Consider the following 21,804-nt stretch of genomic DNA (forward strand, 5'->3'; position numbering starts at 1 on the left):
GGGGAGGGGGAGATGAAGGGAAGAGGGAGGGGGGAGGAGGAGGAGGAGGAGTTCTCACAATGGTACTGAGGCTGGCATTAAATTCCTGGACTCAAGGAAGCCTCCTGCCTCAGTCTCCTCAGTAGCTAGCCCTCCAGCCATGGGCCACTGCGCCCGGAAATGACCTTCACTTTACAGCCTTCCTGACACTTGCTCTTGGAGTCTCTGAGTCATCCTGAAGCGCTCTGTCCCTGAGACTGTGAACTTCATGCTTCCCTCAGGTTGTTTGCAGATGCTGCTAGGATGTCCTCAACTGCCATCCAAGAGCACAAAGTTGTTCAGAAAGGAAGCCTGCATTTTCCAGGCCCCTCCCAGGGAGCTGTGTTCTGGTCCAAGGTTTTAAAGCCAAAGCAGTCAATGCGACTTCTGAGAACTGTCCTCAGACAAAGAGAAGAGTCCATTCTTTCCTCCTTCTTCTTTGTGGGTGGAATAAAGATGTAATGGCTGGCTTTTGAGCAGTCATTTCGGACCATGAATTAAAAAACTCTTGTGCTGAGGGTAGCATGCTACAATATAGAAGGGCCTTGGGTTCCTTATGATCTGGGATCTCCATGAGAGTTCTGCAATGCCTACATTTCTGAGAGAGAGAACTAAGCCCCAGTCTTTTGCAAGTCACTGTTTTTTTGGATTTTGTGCCCCCTCACAGCCAAAAAAATCCTAATATTTATAGCAACTGCCTTGTTTTTTTGGTACTAGGAATCGAACTCAGGACCTTGTGCTGCTGGGCAGGCAGGTGCTTGTGCTGCTGAGCTATATCCCTGGCCCTATCTTGTTGAATTCTCCTTCCCCCGTGGTATTTACACTTAAGCTTCCTGGGGCCCTCAGCCCTCTTTCTTTCATAGCCTCTCTGTGTCATTTCCTTCTTTATCCAACACGCAACTCACATCGTGGGGTGACTCTGCGTCGGTGACAAGCTGTGTGTGCCCCTGCCAGTGTGCCCTCTGCTTACTGACCTGAGTTGGCCGTGATGCTGCAGAGCTCTTTGCTTTAGCTCGGTAGATGTCCCGTCACCGTCACGAGGCTCTGAGGAGAGAGCTCGCCAGGTGCAGAAGGCCAGAGGGAAGGGTGACAGCACCTTCCCTGGTGCAGACAAAGCCCCTGCCGCCCTGAGCCAACCGCGCCTGCAAGGCTTTCTTGTGAGTTTTGCACAGCGCAGAATGAGGCCCCTCGCTGCTCCTGGCTCCCTGCGCAGGGAGGAACCGAGGCCTTCGTCCCCAGGGGCCTTGGTCAGTCTCTGGGGCTCAGGCGTGGTGGGTGGCTAGTAAGTGTGCGCTGACGGCCTGAGTATTGATCTGTAATTGGACTTTACGCTGGGAACGGTCACCGAGCAGAGGAGCTGACTGGAGAGGTCGGAGCGAGACCACACAGCCCCGGTGGGGGTGCAGGTGAAACACAAGTTTCGAGGGGTCACTTGGCAAGGGCGGGCACCGGGAGAAGGGGCAGTGGGATCATGGGGGATCCACGCTCCCGGAGAAAGCCACCTGATGCCCGGGGCGCACCAGAGCCCGCAGAGCTGTGCGGCAGCCTCGCTGGCGGTGGAGATCACCTCGGCCGTCCCGTGCACCGGGCAGGGAAGCAGTGCTCTCTCCCCAGCTGCTCGGGAGAGTCCCTCAGAGACAAGGCCGGGTCCAAGGCGAAGCGCGGGTTTGCGGTTCCATGACCCTGTGGGACATCACAGTGGGGGAACCGCTGGTGCGCAGGGCAGGCCTGCATCTGTCATGGTCCTGGGCTCTTAGGAAAGAGCTCCTCCCTGGCCGCCGCTCTGCTTCTTTTGTGGCCCTCAGAGCCTTCCTTCTCCAAGCACCCTTCTTTCCCTGCAAATCCTCTCTCATTCTGATACAGGTGGGGCACCCTAGCAGGAGCCCCCTGTGAACCAGGGCACCCAGAGAACGGAGACGGACGGGGGGCGGACGAGGTGAGGGGTGGGACCACCAACCCTGATGTGTCAGCCTCGTTGGTAAGGGGCCCCTAGCAGATTAGTAAAGCACTTTCTGGGTGTGTCTGGGTGGGCATGGGGGTGGCCTTGGGGTCTACATCTGGCCCCTGCCCTTCCTCTCTGGTGCTTTTCCCCTGCTCTGCTTCCCAGCCACCGAGAACGAAGAGGTTTTGGCCCACCATCCCCTTCCGCCATGATGCTCCTCTTGGAGCAGTGGACCATGGACTGAACTTCCTGAAACCGTGAGCCAAGTAAAGATCTCTTTCTTTAAACTGTGGGCGTCAGGCAGTGTGCCTCAGCAATGGGACACGGGAAGTTGGCTAACATGGGAAGGGAGGAGCGATGACTAGACAGACAGGAGAAATGCACGATAACAATTAAGCTAGGGATTTATTTTTAAAGCCTGGGGTCAAGGCAGAGGCATCTAGCATCCCTTCTCATCTGGTCAGCTGGGGGGACAGGTGCCTAATATCACCAAAGCCCCCCATAATCGGGATGCTGAGCACACCCAAACCCAGCCCTGCCTGTTTGTTGTCTGACTGCCATCATGGCTTCCTGATGGTTTCATTTCCACAATTAATAGAAAAATGCATATCGGAGAGTCGCGATGAGGACAGGGGTGAAATTTGCACGTATTTCCTGTGTGTCTATTCCTGCAGGCCTGCTTTTAACAAAGGGTCATCAGGAAGAGCACCGCACAACTTAGCAAGTGTCAGCACATTGGGAATGCCCTGGCCCTGGCCCTACACTGCCTGCCCCATGGTGCAGCGGCTCTGGCTGGCACCAGTGTCTGCAGACACATGTGTGTGTGTGGCACCTTGAAATTGCACCACAAGAAATCCTGGCTAGAGTTGATGCTGCAGCAGATGACAGGCTGGTGGCTTTTGGGGTGGCAGGTCTGGTGACAAAGCAGTCCGCTCCGGAGTCGGGAGCCTGGTGACTTTGGGTGCCGTTCTGGGCCCAGCTCTGCACCAAGCGCAGAGCTCAAGGGTTTGCAGAGGGCTGGGCGACAGGGGCCACTGTGAGGGCCTCAGAGGACTTATGTCTGGGACGAGGGCTGTCTGTGTATGGCCCGGTGTGAAGCTGGTGCCCTCACTCCCCGCAGGGCTTGCCCGGTCCCACTCGAAGAGGACGACAGGGCTTGCCTGTCTCTTTGCTCTGAGGTCACTGCTAAGGCACCAGTAGACTGGCCCCCCCATAACCCCCTTTAAGGGATGTTGGCAGTGACCTAGCTTTTCTCCATGAGGCCCCACCCCTCAGAGCACCGCCCCAATAATGCCCAGGACACCTGGACTGCAGCATGGAGCAGAGGGTCCTCGTGCATGACTACATGCTTGGTAAATTTATTAATTATAAACGTGGTCCCATCAGGTCTAGACAGTGACCTGGAGCCGTGGTGGAGGTGGGCTCCCCAGAGGCAGAGGAGAAGGGGCTTCTGACACTTCTTCCTGAGAGTGAAATAGCGCAGGATGTGCCCAGGGTCTCCTGCAGACCCCTCCAGGGGAGCCTGGGGGTGGGGCCATGCTCCAGTGACCAGACCCGAGCACAGGACAGCTGCACACAGCCAGCCCCTAGGCTGCCCATCTGTCCAAGGCATGAGGCTGTCCCCTTCCCTAGGGAAACCATCAATCCTTTCACAAGCTGTAGCTCAGCACGACAGTGTATTATGTGTGCGTTTGGGTTAGGCAACGAGTCTCTGAGGTTCTGTGGCCTGGGCTATATCCCTTGTATATCATCTGCTTTCAGTGTAATAGGCAACTAACAACCAAGCACGCTCACTGTGTTGTACAGCAGGATGCTTTGAGATATATATACACACAGTGGAGTGGCTAAATCGAGCTAATTAGCATATCTGTCACTTACCACGGCTTGTTTTCTGTGGTGAGAACATCTAAAATCTACCCTCTCAGCAATTTTCGATCACACATGCACTCTGGTTGACTGTGACCACCGTGCGCGCCACACGTGTCCTGAACAGACCCCTCTTGGCTCCCAGACACCACCCTTCGACCGGCAGCCCCCCGGCCCTCCCCAGCCCCTGCTAACCGCCGTCCGGTTCTCTGTTCTGTGCACGGGTCAGGTCATGCGGGATTTGTCCTCCCGGGTTCATCCATGGTGTCAAAAATAATAGGACTTTTTCTTTTTATATATTCCTTACATTTTAACACGTTCCTCCCCAGAAAAAATGTGGGAGGGGCTGGAAGTTAACACACTGGATCCGACTAGCACTCACCAAGGGCCTGCTAACTTTTCGCTGAGCACTGTGCAGGTACCAGGAGACACGCCTCTGCTTTCCCCGGGCCACACGCCGTGCAGCCGAGAAGCCCAGCTTCATCAGTTCTCAGCCGCTGGGAGCCGAGGACCCCTCAGCCTCCCCGTCTCCCGTGAGGCACAGGGTGAGGCTGGTGGAAGCCATTAGCAGAACCTGACCTTCCCGGCCAGGGCACAGAGGCTGCTAGGGACATCACCTGCCCTGACACAGCACGCTGGACTCCTGTGCAGGGGACAGGGACGCTGGCGGAGGCTGAGGTCCCCCTTCTGACGCACACGCCCCAGCCATGCACTTTATCGCCCACCTGGAGCAGTGAGTCAAAGACCGTCTCACCTCCCCTGAAATGCCAGGCCCTGTGCTAGCCGGCTGTGGCTCCTGATGCTCCTAAGAGTGACGTTGTTGTGGCATTGCTAGGCAACAAGGCTGCACGGGCATCACCCCGTCTGCAGCGCCTGGTGTGACGCTGCACTAGGGTGTCTGCGGCGGCCTTGCTGGGGCTGCCGGGACAGCCTCGGCTGCCCGCTTGACCTTCGGGGTGGCGAGCTGGTATCGCTGGCTGCTAAATCTTGTGGGGCACTGACCCCTGAGGACAGCATCCCCAATTTCATGTTAGCAAGACAAGACTGCGTGGTTCCAGCCCCGCCCCAAGTGGGTCAGTGTAAATTTAGACAAGAGCTTTAGAGGTACCGAGAATTCAATTTAGTGTGGACTTGACTTTTAAGGACACAGCATTCTCGGGGGAAGATGCGCCTGTCTCGTTAATGTGAGCTTTCACTTTAACCAGTTACGGGCTGGGGACGACTCTCGTGGTGTCTGGGCCTGAACAAAGCCAGAATGGTGGGTGGAGCACCTTCTATGGCTGAGAAGAATGGTGGCTTTGCCCACAGAAACGCCCTCCACAGTCTCAGAGGCACCCAGAGGGCCAGCCCGGCAGGCGGAGCGCCATGGCTCCCGAACGTCGCTGCACACTAACTGTACCGGGACCTCAGAAAATTCTGCAGCTAGGATCTGCTCAGCCCTGTGCCACCGGCAGGCTTGGGGTGGGAGCTGGGACCACAGCCCTGGCTGCTTGTTAGTCCCCAGGGCGGGTGTGATGGATTTGGGCTGGGGGTCTGGAAGACGAGGCCAGGTCGGGAGGGCGCCCAGCACTGGCGAGCTCCCAGGAAGCCAGCAGGGCGCAGTGCTCAGATGAGCTGGGGCGCCCGTTGCCTTGGGCACCTGCTAGGACGCCGCGGCCACCATGGTGCCCACTCCCAGGCTCACTCTGCTCTTCTTGGGGGTAGGAGTACCCAGTGCTGTGCTTATTTGTCCCACAGTGAGTCCAGCGCTCTGTCCCTCTGCCCTTGCTGGTAAGAAACTGGAAATTCCTTTTATTATAAAGGTGAAGAAGTCAATCCTCACCTCCTCACCCGGGAGCCATTTGTACACACTGTGGGATCTCCTGTCTTCGTCTCTGTCCTTCAAATGATGTCTCCATGAGAATTCCCATTTGGGGGGACAGTTATTGGGGCAAGGGTGGGGTAAGACACGCTACGTGAACAATCCCCAAACCTCGGCAGCTTACCAAACCAAAGGCTGCCTTTTCACGCACGTAAATCCAGTCTGTGTCCAGGCACCCAGGGATCCAGCCCGACCGATGACTACAGTTGGCCGGGCAGAAAAGGGGACCTGGACCCGGTGCCGGAGCTCAGGACTCCCAGCAGGAAGCAACACGCTTTGCCACGGCTCACCTTTCACTGGCCAAAGAGCTGCAGCCACTTTCAAAAGAAGTGTGATTTTACTTCCCGCCCGGAGGGAGGAAGGACACAGGGACTGCTCTGAGTACCAGCGAGGCCAAACGCATCTCCATGGACAGCACCGCCCTGAGAGCGCTGGCCCAGGTGGAGTATACCTCACACGGGGACCCAGCAAACACAGAAGTGGGTGGGGGGTGTCTTTTATGGACTAGATGACAGGTGACTTTTTCCACACGATGCCACAGAAGGTCTACTGGATCCCAGCCGCTGCTTTTACTTCACTGGTACTGGGGACCTAACCAAGGCCTTTGCACCGAGCTGCATCCCCAGATGATCTCACTAAGTCGCTAAGTTGCAACCCATGCTGGGTTCAAATCCGTGACCCTCCTGCCTCAGCCCCCAGAGTGCTGTGATGCTGGCCGCACTGTGAAGATCGCTAGTTGGGATGGATGGCAGGCTGGAGTACGGGCAGGCACGGCCTTCTCTCCCCCACTCATCTTTGCAATAAAGATGAGCACGGTGTTGCATCTGATAAAAACACCAGCCCCACAGCCAAAGGGAATGGCTGACTTTGAATCCACCTGGGCAATCCCACAGGCGTTCACCAGGCATCACCCACCGCGTACTGCTGGAGATGCCCCCCCCCCCCCCGTCCGGAGAAGCCTCGCGCCTTCTCCACACTGCTCACCCCGGGGCAGCGGGCACAGCGGACCCCTCCGCGCTCACGCTCAGCAGCAGACAGGAGGATGGCACCTGGCAAGCTGCGCTGGGACTTCCTGCGCACCTGTGCAGTCGCTGTATTTAACAAACCTGTCGCAGGGCCTACGCTTAGTGCTTAAGCAGCATTACCTCTCTAACCCTTGGAGCTGGCCTGCGAGGTGACCGTGATCGTCATTCCCACTCTGCTCACGTGACACTCGCGCTCAGGAGGGCCCGGGCAGGTGGGCCTGTGACGAGCTCGGGCGTGTTATGCTGGCCTTGGGAGCCCTCGGGACAGCTCAGTGCCCGGTCACCCGAGTGTGCATCGGGTGACCCACGCAGCCGGCCACGTGGTGAGCCCCGCCACTCGAGGAGTCCGTGGCCAGACTGCACTGTACGCAGTTTCAAAATGATTGATTTCACTGGAGTTGTGTGGGCTGGATCCCCCTGTCTGGATGACAAAACGTGTAATCCTCCTTTCAGATAACCGCTTACTCCCGCTCCAGAATCCTAGGGTTTAGAACAGCAACGGCTATTTTTAGGTGCACCTGATTTAACAGCACCCCTCAGCCCCTCATTTTCAAGGGATTTAAAACGGTATCTGTGGGGCCTGTGGCGCGCAGGGCTGCTTGACGCCCTGGGGCCTCTGCCGAGCAGAGTTCACCCCAGGTTCCTAGTGGAAACTGTGAGGCTTTGCTAGGATTCCTGGAGCCCCGGGAAGGCTTGCTAACTGCTGGAGAGTTTGTCTCTGCAATGGGCTGCTTCTCTGAATCTCCTGGGAAGAATAAAGCCAGTGCCTCCTGATGTGCGATTGTGCTGGGCAGCCCGTCAAGGAAAACCCCCAGTTATTTCCTTATAAAAATAAAAATCAGCTGGACATGGTGCACGGCTGTAATCCTCGCACTCTGGAAGGCTGAGTCAGGAGGATTGCAAGCTCGAGCCCAACCTGGGCAACTTGGTGAGACCTTGTCTCAAAATAAAAAAATTAAGAAGTGCTGGGGGTATAGCTCAGTTTGAAGGCCCTGGGTTCAATCCTGTCTCACAGCACCAACCCCTAAATTAACAGAGCAAGTGCACAGCTTTATTAAAAGACCAGCAATAGCTGAGAAGTGAAAGCGTCCAACCTTGAGAAAAAGCGAAAAAGGCCTGGGAACCTTGCGGAGTAACCCTGAGCCTGAAGAGGAAGAGTCCGTTCTGGGGTGCCCTGCAGTGTCCTGTCCCCCTCGCTGGCCTCCAAGCACCCGCTTGCCCTCTGCTCGAGTGATCAGCTTGACTTCCTGCGCTGGGCCCGGTCACTGTGAATGGCGCAGGGCCGGACAGGGCACATCCTCCGGGGCCTGAGGGCGACCGGGCGCCGGCCGGCTTCTGCGGGAGCCCCGGGGACGGGCGACCTGACTCTGCACAGGGGAGAGCAGGGCACCACCGCCACCCTGCGACGCTGGTCTGAGGCAACGCCACCCGGGACAGCGAGCGGCTGCGGCGCTGGCTGCGTGGCTCCGTCCCGCCAGCCGCTCGCTTGGCAGGGGCACCGAGAAGCAGGAAAACCGTTCTCCCCGCTTCTGCCCCACGCTGGGGTCTCCAGGGCTGCCAGCCGCTGGGCACGCGCGGCTTGGCTGCCCTCCCTCCCCGCCCCCACCTTGCCGCGCGGCTCTGTCTGGCTGAAAATCTCTCCTTGCGGTCAGATCTGCGCAGCGCTTGCCATTTGACCCCTTTTCAAGCGCACAGCTCGGTGGCGCTGGGGAAGCTCACACCACTGGGGACCCCAACCACCACCCTTCCAGGACCTTTCCTTCACCCGGAACTGGAACGCCATGCCCATGCCACACGGAGCCCCACTCCCCGGCCGACCACCACTGCACTTCCTGTCGGCGGCTGACCACCCTCATGTCACACAGTACCACGTGGACTCACAACACTCATTTTTGTGACTGGCTCACTTCACTGAGCATGGCGTCTTCTGGTTGAAATGTGCTGGCATTCCTTCCTTTTCAAGGCACAGTAATATTCCACTGTATGGGTCACATCCTATTTAACTAGGCACCTGTGGGTGGATGTTTGGGTTGTTCCCTTCTGGCCATTCTGAATGACGTGGCTATGAGCACTGGTGTGCAAATACCTGTCTGGGTCTCTGTTTCTTTTTCACTTGCATCCTGCAGTGGAACCGCTGCCTCACCTGGTGACTCTGTGAGCAGCTGCCACGCGGTTGCCATGGTGACTCACCTCAATACATTTCCCCCATGTGTGCACAGGGCTCCCATCTCCCCACACCAGATTTTTAAAAATATTCACTGAGAGGAGCAACTGGCTCCATCGGCTCATCCAGGGAAGGAGGAATCCAGTGGGGCTCGTGACGCCCCGAGGGCCGAGCTAGCTCCTCTCATGCCCCTGGCAGCAGGCACCTTGGTAAACCCAACGCCTAGCCAGGCCCAGCTACACCTGCAATCACAGCCCTCTGGGAGGCTGAAGCAGGAGGATCGCAGGTTCCAGTCTACCTGGGTAACTCAGTAACAGACATCGTCTCAGACGAGATCGGGCACGTTCAGGGTGGTATGGCCATAGACCAGACATTGTCTCAGAACTTAAAAAAGAGCTGGGAATGTAGCCGAGAGAGAAGGTCCTGGTTCAACCCGCAGTACTGCAAATAAAAACAAAACCACACTCGGACTGGTACTGCCACTGCCAGGCAGCAGCCTCTGTAAGGCGAGCGGCTGGCCTGGCTCCCCCGGCGCCGGCAGTGCTGGCAGTGGGACCTGGGGCCAGGGTCCCGCAGCCCGCCCCTCCCCGGTTTGGCTCTTGGGATGGGAACAAGGCTGCCCCTTTATCCCAGGGCCTCTCCGGGCCCAGGGAGACGGCAGCACAGCGCTGTCCGAGCGTCCCCGAGAGACGCGTGACCAGCTCCTCCCATCACCCCACCTTCCGTGCGGGCCCCCTCCGCAGCTGGGGTGGGGCTGACCCTCGCCCTCCCGCCCCAGAACGAGGCGGCGTGGGAAGCTGAGACAGACGCGCGCCGCCTCGCGAAGGCTTTATTTCCACTCCCTCGCGGTCCGAGGTGGACGCCGAGGCCGCTGGCCCGTCCCGGTTTGGCGCCCTCGTGACCAGCGCTCGTCCTCACACACAGGCCGAGGGGCGCCGCGCATCGCCGATACTCTTAACAGTAATTTAAAAGGTCGCTGTTGTCGCCCTGTCGCGAGGGACCACAGGAAGAGAGCCGCACAAGGACTTCAGGACGGCACGGGGGGCCAGACGCACGCAGGAGCGGCGGAGGGGCGGCGGGGCTCATGCAGCCGGGCACGGGCCGGCGCGGGGGTCTGCACCGCGGGGTGGGGGCGTGAGCTGAACTGAAGGAGGCCTCTTCCCCTCCCCAACCGGGGCCCGCTCCCCCACCACGGGAGGCTCTGGCTTCACGCCTTCACCACAGAAAGGTCGGTGCGGCAGACAGTCCGAAGCATTTTTAAAAAATTCCTAAAAAAAATCAACGCGGACAAAACAAAGGTAACTTAAAAACACTGTACATCCAAGGTGGAGAGCCCCACCCAAGGGAGCAGTGCAAACGGTTTAACAGAGGCGCCTGCGGGTCGGGAGTGGGGGGCAGAACCCCTTCGAAGGTACACTTTTACATTTAAAACTTTTACACTTTAAGTCTATTTATAACCTTATTTACCTTTTTGTTTTAATACACTGTGTGTAAAAAAGATGGAGACAAAAATAGTTTTCTGGGCTATGAAAAGTAAGTTATTACAGGCACAGGTACTGTTCCGTTCTGGAAACATCTCGGGGTCACAGGTCGGACATTCGGCAGCTGTCTTGTGCAAACGTCCTCTCCTCCGGCGGTGTGGGCACGTGGCGGTGGCGGGGCGCGAGCTCCGGGTGGTCCATGCAGGCTGGCGTCACAGGGGTGGCTTCTCCTCCTGCCCGTCCTCGTCACCGTGCTCCTCCAGGGACGCGGGGGCCCCGGGTGACTGCGAGCCCGAGGCGGTGGGGGTGGGAGGAGCCCACCGGGACGGAGGGCGGCGGTTGGCTGGTCTCTCGGGCCTGGAGAAGCAGGGCTCTAGGGACGGGGCGAGCGCGCAACACGGCAGTTCCTGGGGCCGAGAGGGAGAGAGCAGTTAGACCAGCTGTCTGCGGGGAGCACGCCCGGCAGACCCTGCAGGCGCTGGGGTGCGAGGGAGGGACCACGGGCCACACGGAACACGAACCAGCGTCATGCTCACGGAGAACAATGTAAAATGAGCAGGCAAGCGCGCAGCATGAGTGATCGGTGCACGTGGGAGACAGCAAGCTATGCTGGAAGAGGTGAGCCGCGGGCCCGGCCTCCTCCCCCGCGGCCGCTCACCCCGTCCCCACCCGCAGCCCTGTCACTGGCCCTGCTGCCTACGGAGAGCTGCTGTCCTCCAGGGCCTCGGTCCACCAAGGACCAGGCTAGCACAAGCGCCCCCGAAACCGACTCTGCCCCTGTGACTCTGTCCCCGCTGGCTGGCAGCGGCTGAGCAGACCCCGCAGACGGGCAGGCGCTGCGGTGAGATTTCAGTTGAGGTCTCGCTGTCCGTAGTGGCTCCTCGGTGCAGCACACGTTTATGAGCTGCGGCCGGAGCCACTGTCACTTGTGTCCCCGGACCCTGACTTTCTGAGGGCCGACAGATCACGCCAGGCACCCTCTGCCCTGGTGAGAGCCACCCAGGACCCCCTTTCTCAAAGTCTGTTCTGTTTTGGAGAACATTTAGCTACCTGTCCTCTGCCCCGTGCTGGGTGACAAGGAGGTGCAGGCTCAGGAGCTGGTGACACAGAAATGTAGAAAGCAGTGGCCCGGGGGACCCGAGGGAGGGTCACCCCAAAGCTGATGTGGGGACGCAGCAATGGGAGGGCTGGGCGGGGTGCAGGGCAAGGACCCCAGAAACGTCAGGAAACGGGAAGTGGAAAGTGGCCTAGAGGACCAGAGGGAAGGCGAGGGTTCCGCGGGATGGTGATGCCACAGGGAGATGGAGGTGGCCGTGGGGATGGTGTGGGCCCGGCCTCTCGGGGACACTGGCCGTATCTCAGGGCCCTGCCCTTTTCTGCGGGCTGCCTGGTGTCCAGGAGGGGCCTCGGGGGCGGCCCCCAGGCTGAGGGAACAGTGACTCCCAGGATGCGTCTCTCCTCAGCGTCAGCGCCACTGAGTCACAGCGCAGCGAGGGCCGTGTCCCGCCTCAGCGGCTCGGCCCACAGCGCGGGATGGCGTGGGGCGTGGGTTACCGCGGTGTCTCTGCTCCGTTACTAAGCGAGTGGGTGTGTCACACGGCGTGCACACGCGTGGTGCTGTGCTGCCTGCCGCTGCGGGACATGCCGCCTCCTCCTCGCCAGCGCCTGTCCACGTGACCTCGGGTCACGGCCGCACATGCAGCAGGCGAGGCTGTCCTGCCCGGGGCCACACGGTGCAGGGCCACTGTTCTGGACCCGACCGGCTGTCCCCACGCGGTCACCCTTCCCTGGGGAGGCGTCCGGCTGCACTTGGTGCTGAGGTTGGGGTGGTGGAGGGGCGGGGTGGCGCACCCTCACTCGAAGCCCTCCTTACCCTGCCTCAGGGCTTCCCTGTCCATCGGCTGCACGGGCCGCCCCGAGAGAAAAGCCCGGAATCTCTGCAGCAGGGATGGGGCTGTTGTTCATCACCCGACAAGCATGCCGAGTACTGTCACCTCGGCCTCACCGGGAAAGGGGAGGAACTCCTGGAGCTATTACTTCTGCGGTGACTGAACAAGGAGGAGACCCCCCACGTCACAGGCATCTCATTCCAACGAGCGCCAGTGCACGTCTGTGACCGGGATGGGGCGAGCCAGTGAGCAGCCAGGGCTCGGGGCCGACAGGCTGGATGGACCCCCGGCTGCTGGCTGCGCAAGGCCGGAAATTCCAGCTGCCTCTCCGTCACCTAAGGGCCCTCACTGAATGTCGCCTTGAGTGGCACAGGCGGGCTGCTGGCTGGGCATGAGCGTGGAGTGGACCCCCAGAGGTGATGATGGTGTCAGACACACAGGACTGTCCGGACGCCGGGGCCGGGCACAGGCACTTACAGCGTGAGGCGGGCAGGGCTAGAGTCCCCACGGGGCAGTTAGTAAGACAGGTGGGCTCTGGACGGACAGACAGAAAAGAGAAAAGCAAGCAGTTGGAAGGCACGTCTCAACAGCAGAACAGTCAAAGTTTCAAGCGAGGGACAGAGGGTGTGGGCTCCTCCAGGATGGCCACCAGCAGGGGGCTGTCCTTTGCCATCTGCCACCGACAGAAGAAGGCTCCATCCCGGCACAGAGTGACCGCCAGCGGGACCTGGGCTGGCACGTGGCCGAGTGTTCTCTGGTCACTATCATGGAACCGCTGCTGCTCCAGCCGAGAGCCCCTCAGAGCGAGGAAGGCAGCGCCGCACTCACGCGTGCCCTTCGCCTCCCACCACACGGCTCCTCACGCTGCTCTGCGCTGTGACCCACATCACCCGTGTCCAGACCTCCGGGTGGACGGTCAGGGGGATCCGTGGCAGGAGCAGGAGCGAGCTAGGAGCCAGGAGGGGCTCTAGAGAGGCAGGGATGGAGACCCAGGGCCGCTGCGTGCACGTTTGTGGGCAGACTGAGGGGGCGCCCTTTGGCACAGACGGCCTCTGCCAGCTCAGTTCAAGCAGAAAGGCCCCACTGTGCTATGGAGCAGCCGGACTCCGATGGAGGAGTGGGCTGTGAGGCTCCCCACGGGCCCGGGCGCTGTAAGTGTCCCCTGCTCACAGAGGCCGAGGCCAGGGCAGCTTCGGGGGCCTCTCTTCACCCACTAAGCCCCTTCCTTCCTGCTGCAGCAGGCTGCTGGCAGCACCCAGGAACGCTGAGCCTCTCCTGGTTCCCAGACACGAACTGCAGCTGAGCCTCTGCTACAGCAGACACGCGCACCCAGCCAGGGCGGACGGGGGAGCTGATTTCCCCGCCTCCCCAGGGCCGGGAACGGCAGGGCGACCACAGGTAGGGGAGCCTCCCAAGCCACAGCACTTACCTGTGGGCTCCTGAGGGCTGGCGGACAGAGGACCAAAGCGCACACCACGTGTCACCTGGGAACTTGCCCGCCAGTCCTTGGAGAGCATCAACATCACACCCAAGACCCGGGTCTCTGCAGCAGCAGGGGATGCTTGTGCCTGGCCTGTGTCAGCCTCAAACTCTACATTCTGGGGCCCACCTTCCTAGGGAGGATGGAGAAGCCAGCCCCTTTTGTCCCATGGGAAACACGGCTGTGGTGGGACACACCCCTTCCTCCTCTCCTCACCTACAGGGTCAGGCTCACGGGCCTTGTCACACGTGTGACCCGAAAGACCTGTCCCTGCAGAGCGTGTGAATCGTGACACGCTGCCACAGCCCGGGGCTTGATCATGCTTATTATTTGCCCCCTTTCACTCACTCTTGGAGGTGGGAAGGAATGGAACTGGGGACCGGTTTTTGCAGCGACGCAGTCCCCACCGGCCACGTGGGGCCAGGTGTCGGCACAGAGTAGGGTTTCGATTTCATCCATTTGCAGCTTTCGTGCAGGGGGCAGCGGCAGGGACTGCCGGCCACCGTGATGGCGACTTGTAAGTGGCTGGACAGGGAGCCCAACTTCCCGACGAGAGAGGCACCGTGTCCCGGGGGCCAAATGCTGTCCAGCACCGCAGCGCCCCATGGAGACCTGTGGCTGGCAGCAGCCCAGTGCAAGCTCCCCGTGCTCTGAGACACACCAGGTCACAGAGACCGCAGCCTGCGACCCAGTGCAAAGTGCCGATGGGACGGTCACTCAGACCTGCAGGCAGCACCTCATGCAGCCACGTCCTTCGGAAGTCACTCGGGGTCAGGGCTGCCACTTACTCCATTCTCCACGAATACCTCCTGCCCCGCTCCTGGCACAGAGCCCTGCGGACAGTGGTCCCCGAGACCCACACCTGGGCCCCCCAGGGTCCCGCAGCCCAGCAGCTCAGTGCAGGAACGGGCTGGGATGGGCGCCGCACTCTCTGCATGCCTTACCTCCATGGCCCCCAGCTCGGCTGAGGCCGTTTCCACCGTGAGGCTGTCGCTGGTGAGACTCGGGGGCCCGGGGACGGCCTGCCTCCTGTCCTCCTTTAAGGCATGCTCCAGCAGCTTCCTGTTAAGGATCCGGGCCACACTCTCGGCCAGCGTGTAGCCAGGGGGTGCAGACAGGTCCTGCCTCACGGGCGTACCCTCTCCCCCGTCCTCTCTGCCTGTGCCCAGGGGGCTGGGCGACCTTCCCCGGGAGCCGGGGCCTGCTTCCTGGCCAGGGCCCAGCTCGGGGTGGGGCTCTGCGGAGTGGGAGCGGCTCCCGGCCCGCGTGCCCTTCTGGAAGGGGTCCTGCATGGCCGGGCCGTGGTCGATGATGCTGAAGAGGCTGGAGAGGCCGTCGGTGATGGTGGTGTGCACGGGGCTCTCGCGCGTGGTGGTGGAGCGGGCCCAGGCCGACTCACTGCACCCCTTCTGGCCGCCCCCCACCACGGCCCTGCTGGCTGGCGGGTCAGCTTTGGGGAGGGGCTTCCTCTGCAGCTTGGGGGACCCGTATTTGGGGGAGCAGCAGGTGCGTTCGAACTTGGCCTGCACCTTCTCAATGGCGGGGGCCACCTGCCTGCTCCTAAGGCTCCGGGATGGGGACGACACCGGTGTGGTGCCGCCGCCCGCCTTTGGCGTGAGACACCTGTGGGGGCTGCTGGCGACGCCGGCCCCGGCGCGCAGGGCCTCGGTCTGCAGCCCCACGCTGATGGTCTGCACAGTCTGTGTCCCCGCTGCGCGGGACTCCTTCGTCTGGCAGGCCATGTCCTTGACGCGAGGCTGGGTGGGGCTGGGGCACAGCGCGCTCCTGACGGACAGGGCCGCTGCCTTGGTGTCGTCACTCATGTTCTTGGACATGTCTGGGCTGTGCGGCAGGGCGGCAGCTAGTGGGGTGCAGAGGGAGAGGTCGAGGGGGCACAGGGTCCCCTCCGCACAGTCTCGGGGGTGCCGGGTGGGGGTGCAGGGCCATCGGCCCAGGGCAGGGGTTTCCGTGGTCTCTCGCAGGCTCCCTCTGGCTCTGCTTGTGGGCAGGGGGCCCTCCGGGTCCGGCCGGCCCCTGCCCTCGCCGCCTGCCGCCGGCCTGCCGCTGTCCACCCTGCGGACGGGGGGTGGGCCATGCAGCACCCGCACCCCCGTCGGCTCGGCGAGGACGTGGCTGTGCAGCCCCTGCTTCTGGCAGTGCTCGGGGCTGGTCATGGTGTCCGTGGTCATGGTGACGCTCGTGGTCAGGTACCAGGCGGAGGAGGGGAAAGGTTCTGCCGGGGCCTCCTGCCCTGCCTGCCCACCCTCGGTCCTGTCCGCCCAGGGGTCTGGGGGCCACTCAGGGCCAGCCCTGGGGGGCACTGCGCTGTCCCAGCTCTTGCTGTTGAACTCCTCGATGTACTTGAGGTCATCAGGGGACAGGGGTGGGGTGACATCGTCCTTGCTGCTGGTGGGCGGCAGGCCCTTCTCCGGCAGGAACGGGGAGACGTCCATCAGGCGCTGGAACTCCGACATGGAGGACACGGACACCACCCTGCGGGGGAGCAGAGGCCGTGAGCACGCAATGGACGCCCCCTCCACCTCCAACATCGAGACCCCAGCAGCTGCCCAAGGGCTCTGGACCTGTCCCCGGCCCCAGACTGGGCGGACGCTAATTCACCGTGGGGACGGGAGGGCTGGGGCTACACCCCAACGCCGCCCCTGACCTCAGTGCCAAGCACCACGGCAGGCGCTCGGCACCCTGCGAGGCAGACGCCAGCCAGCTGCCGCGTGAGGGCAGAGACAGCTGCAGCCCGCCCGCCCGGGGCGGTGCTCACCGAAAGGCCCGCTTCGGAGACACCGGGGAAAGGAGGGAAGTGGGACTCAGGGTCAGTCGGGCAGTCTCCAGATGCTCACGCCCGCCTCCCTTCTCACCCCGCCCGTCTCTCACACGGGTCCCAGCAGGTGTGGAGCTCTGCACTCAGCTCTGAGGACAACCTTCTAGAATGGCTATTTCTTGCTGGTTTTGAAGGTCTAGGTTCCTTCTTCGCTGTTTTATTGGCATGCTTGCAACGCACGGTTTTTACACGAGTTCTGGGGACCTAGCACGCGTGTATTTGTAACGTATCTTGATCCTCCGCAGCCCCATCCCCCACCTGCGAAGATCCGAGTATCACTTCCGAAAGAATTCTGCGTGGGCCCAGCCCACCAGCAGGGCTGCGCTCCACCCCCTGCTCCTCAATACGGCCCACTCGTGTTTGTCTGTGCTCCTCCTGCACGTCCTGCCTAGGTAAGAGAAACTCAGCACTGCCTTGGAGACGCGAACTGCCGAAGGATAAAGACGGCTGAAGCTAAGCAAGAACTGGGTCTGGCGAGCTGTGCCGGACAGACGTGGACTGCGGCGTGGACTCCGGACACACCGGCACCGCAAGCGCACACATTCCCCTTCGACGTGGACTCACCGAGTGCCTCCCACCCGTCTGCCCGGGCAGCCACCAAGGGCTGCTGGCCATGTGGGACACCCACCCCCCCGTGGGGGCCGAGGAGGGCGGTTGGGAAGGAGACTGGGGTTGGGACCGTAGCTAGACCAGCCCCTGTGGGACACATGCTCCCTGCGCCTCCCGAGGGCTCACAGCGGGTTCCAGACCACGCCAGCCCTCCTGGAGGCTCCAGATGGACAGCACAGAACCGCCTCCGCAGGGCCCGCGAGGGCAGTGAGACCAGAGCCAGGCTTCTGCCCGAGCACAGCTGAAGGCCAGGGTGCCGCTAAACACAGGGAAGAGGGGCGGCAGGGAAGGAAGGAGAGCATCGGCCCAGCAGTTTAGAAGCAGCAGAGGAGACGCAGCGGAGGCGGCCGGGCGCCGTCCCCTGCGGAGCGCCTGGGTGCCGCTGCTTGTCTACCTCGAGCATGGCTGACTTTGGGAACTGAAGGGCTGAAGCAGCAAGAGTCTAAGCAGCAGCAGTGCCGCAGGGGGGAAACAGCAGGTCGGGACTTGGTGAGGAGCTGGCCTGTGCCACACCAAGCTGCAGGCCAACCTGTCTCCCGCTCGCAGATGAGGAAATGGAGGCACAGAGCCACGAGGCCCTCATCCAAGGCCCAGGGCTCCTGAGACGCCACAGCTGACCGTGCAGCCGGGCTTGCCCTGCCCGAGGACGACACGATGACACGGGCCCTCTGGGGCGGGGAACCACCCCCCACAGGTGAGAACGGAGAGGCCAAGGCCCAGGACATTCCAACACCACGCCCTCAGCAAGAAGGAACATGGAAAGCCAGGGAGCGAGGAGGAGCGGGCAGCGGGCAGCGGGCATGGAGCTCACACCGACCCCAGCACCCTGTGTGCTTCCCTCAGGGCTCACTGCCGGGAAGAATTCGGCTAAGTCCTCCTGGTGGAACTTTTAAACACAGTGTACCCCACGCCTCCCACACCAAGGGGGGCTTTTTCCAGACTTTCCACCGGAGCTGTCCATGGACTTTGCAAACACCACTGAAGACAGCATCCCACTGTTCGCTCAACGCAACCGTCCTGGCAGCCTCCACAGAACTGTCAGGAACACGGGCTCTGGCCCTCCGCCTGCTGATCCTCCGACAGCACGCATTCACAGAACCGACAGTGACAAGGGCACCACGTAACGTGAGGTCACAGACTGCAGCCACTAGGGAGCGTTAAGACCGAGAGGACTCAGGGTCTCTGAGTCTGGTCAGTCTCTTACCTTTGAAGGCTCCTCTTGTGATTTTCTTCTTCCTGTAAAAGAGAAATAAGTTTGACTGAAACTGGGTAACTCTGGTTGCCCAGGAGCCTTGCTTCAGCTCTGCTCCTGCGAAGACACCATTTAAAATGTGCACTGAGGCCTGGCGGGGTCAGGAGCGAGAGCATCACTGCCCATGTCCTTCGAAGGACAACGGCAAAAGTCCACCGTGTGATGAGGGGGCCAGCAGGAGAGAGAAGCTGGCCATCAACTTGTCGAGGAGGAGGGAAGGGCCTCCCTGCCTCCCGCCTCAGGAGTTCAAAGCTGGCTGTCTCCCTCCTTCCCTCCATAACCAGGGTGTGTGTGTGTGTGTGAGGGAGGGGCGGGAAGGTGAGGCAGAGGGAGGTGGGGAAGTGGGCACTGGGAGACTGACGTCCCTCGGTCCTGATCTTGCTCCAGCAGTTGGTGAGACACCCGCTGGTGTGTTATAAACCTGAGGGTTAGAGGTGCAGTTGAGCGGCGGCCCCTTAGGAAGAGGAGCGGGAGCTGAGGGAGCAGAGGGTAGGGCCACAGGGTCACTTGCGAGAAGGTGCCCAGGGGCTGCCCAACTGGGCAGAAGCTTGTGGTGGTCATGGGATGCGCTCCTGGGGACAGTAAATGCCGGCAGAGTGTGCACTCCTGCCTCAGTGTGACACCTGGAGCCGGACACTCGTCCATGAGCCCCGTGTCCCTCTGCTCTGAAACCGGACCCCACGAGATGGTACGAATGCTCCCAAATCTGAGCTTTCGAGAGCTGACACCCTGAAACCCAGCTTCATGGCCATGATATGAAGCACACTGTATGAATTACTTTTGGGCTGTGTTGGGGAGGGACAGATCTGATTACGTATATTCAAATACACCCCAACCTGTAGAGCTCCGACTCCAGAACCGCTCTGGGTCCCAGCATTTCGAATAAGGACGCCCCACCTGTACAATTTCCCCGGACTGAAACAGCACTGCGTGACATGAACTCTTCTAAGATTGTGTGTTCGGGACACACAGTGACAGGCACGGTGACCGCTAAGCTCACTGACTAGCAGTGATTCCTCGCAGCACTTTTTAAAATGAGGTCTTTAAAAACATAACCAGAAAAATGTGCCTAACACCATGCCACAAACATTTGGGTATAGAGCTTAATTCATCAGTGGGGAACCTAATTTACATGGGGTTTCAGTACTGGATTTTCTCCACCTCTGCCCAGAGTAAGGCATTTGCAGTACGCCAGTGCTTGGTGATACTTGCTACTTCCAAACGTGAGGCAGTTTCCTGAACACAGACCTTCTTCAGCTATTACTCTTCCTGACTCCCAGCAGAGAGGACCCTGCGCATGTCTGAGTCACCGGCTGCCTCCCGTGGGTTGCACTGGACAGCTCCTTTCTGAGCCGTTCCTTTGGCGGAGGACACTAACATGGCGTTTCTCAACCCAAACACGGTGGCAATGTCGCACTGACCACGGATCACCCAGGAGCTGAGCGTCGGGGCCAGCAAGCCACCCCCAGCCCTGGTGAGACTCCACCTTTAGTGAATTCCCAGGTTGGCACTGGAGGCCACCAGGTTTGGGTCACATGACAGCCCCTCATGGTGTAGCGGCTGACTGCAGCGGTTAACTAGCACGGCTGACTAGAGTGCACAGCACCAGGCTGACCTCGGCGAGGCGGTTCCTGAACGTCCTCTCGGGCCTGCGAGGCGGAGGCAGCTCCTCCTGCTCGTCGTCCAGGGACAAGGCATCCAGGTACAGGTTCTCGCTGGCCGAGCACCGGTCTGACTCCTTCAGCTTGGACAGCGGCTGGTCCTCAAAGGGCAGGGAGTCAGTGTCTGTGCAGGGCCACATGGACGCGGGCCGGGGCACACGAGGCCCTCCCGGGTGCGAAGAGGGGCACGGGTGGCCTTCTTTCTGATCACAGAGGAAACTGCCGCCTCTCCGGGGACTGTTCTCTTTCTGCAACTTGAAAATTTTAGAAATGGAAATCATTAGCCTCCCATTTTGGTCTCATGGTTTTCTTAAGACCAATGTATCTCCAGCATGCAGCATGACATGTGAGTCAACCAGAAAGATTCAGCAAAAACCACCTGTTCTTAAAGTTCAAACTTAACTTCAGAATATAACATGTTGCAAATGCTTTTAAAATAATCACAATTTTGTAGCACAAGCCTGTAATTCTAGCACTTGGGAGGCTGAGGCAGGAGGACTGCTACAAGTTTGCAGCCAGCCTGAGCTACACAGTGAATTCAAGCTCAACCTGAACTATATTGTGAGACCTGTTCCAAAAAAAACCAAAATAGCAACAACAACAAAAAGATGACAATTTTATTTGGAATAGAAAAACGCATTTAGACAAACCGCAGTTCATCTGACCAATGTGTGTGTGTGTGTATGTGTGTATTATATTGTTTTTCTTCATTTGTGTTGTAAAGTATGTTTATGTATAGCTTGGAGTACTATGCTCGTGGGAAATTATATACTTATTTTTAAAAACTCAAAGAGTGTTCAGACTCTTTGGGAATCGCCCTCAGAGCTCTGGGCATGCTACTGGGACACCATTTGTCTGGTACTGTTCCACGGTGAACCTGGTTTTCCTGACAGCCCAATCATCTGCAACAGGTCCCATGCTCGCCCCCAAAGCACACTGAGTTGTAACCATTGTAAACACAACTTGCACTTTGCTTGAGAGGATGAAAACTTAGCTGTCAAGGAACCGAAGGGCGTCATGGGAGGCAGAGGGGGAGAAGCCACATACTCTCCCGCCCTACTTTTTGGTAACCTGGAGTGGCAGCAGTGAGCAAACTGGGATTGGAGCCCCGGATCTGCAGCCTGTGGGCAGCGGTGGTTCCCAGCTGAGCGGCTCTGAGCACGGCCAGGGGCCCACAACGGTGCCCTCCTTGCTTCTCTTGTCATGGTGAGCGCTCCGGAAGGACCCCGAGTTCCCTCTGGAGGACTCCCCAGTCCTCCTTGCTGAACACCTCAGACAGCAGCTTGAGCCTCTGCTCGCCGGTGGGGTCTTTACTGGGGCACGAGCCCACACGCCCTCCTGGAGCACACTCTTCTGCGTCAAGTCTGCGAGCCACCCAACGATGAGAGCGACATTTGGGGCTGACCTGAGCCGTAGCCAGGTGAACATTTTCAGTCCCTGAGAGCTGGGAGGGTACCAAGAAATTCTACAATGCCTTGGACGCAGATGGGTGGGTACACCCAGCATTTCGGTGCCCGAATGTGAGCCTTGGGCCCCAAGCCCATGTGAGCTTGGCCTGCGACCCGCCAGGAAGAAAGCCAGAGCACACGCCAGGGACAGGGGACTGTCACCTGCTCATTCCTTTCAGTCACCTGGGGGCAGTGCCGTGAAAGTTTCCAGGAATCGTATCTACTCTACGAGCTTAGACGCTGGAGTCTGAGGCAGGTTCACGGTCACATCA

The 21,804-nt window shown here is 60.1% G+C and overlaps 1 protein-coding gene across 1 annotated transcript in view; it reads right to left on the reverse strand.

Moving 5' to 3' along the window:
- Positions 1 to 10,674: 10,674 nt before the first annotated feature.
- The window catches only part of Mtcl1 (microtubule crosslinking factor 1), a gene marked incomplete at its 5' end in the record, with an annotated part of 95,745 nt that continues 84,615 nt past the window's right edge, over positions 10,675 to 21,804 (reverse strand). The window contains 5 exon segments of the mRNA XM_005372609.2: positions 10,675 to 10,764; positions 12,724 to 12,780; positions 14,671 to 16,219; positions 18,376 to 18,407; positions 20,039 to 20,338. Coding sequence (XP_005372666.1) covers positions 12,742 to 12,780; positions 14,671 to 16,219; positions 18,376 to 18,407; positions 20,039 to 20,338 — 1,920 coding nt within the window. The 3' untranslated portion in view covers positions 10,675 to 10,764; positions 12,724 to 12,741.

This window comes from Chinchilla lanigera, unplaced genomic scaffold (genome assembly GCF_000276665.1).
Source record: "Chinchilla lanigera isolate Chin_1 unplaced genomic scaffold, ChiLan1.0 scaffold00001, whole genome shotgun sequence".
Classification (NCBI taxonomy): domain Eukaryota; kingdom Metazoa; phylum Chordata; class Mammalia; order Rodentia; family Chinchillidae; genus Chinchilla; species Chinchilla lanigera.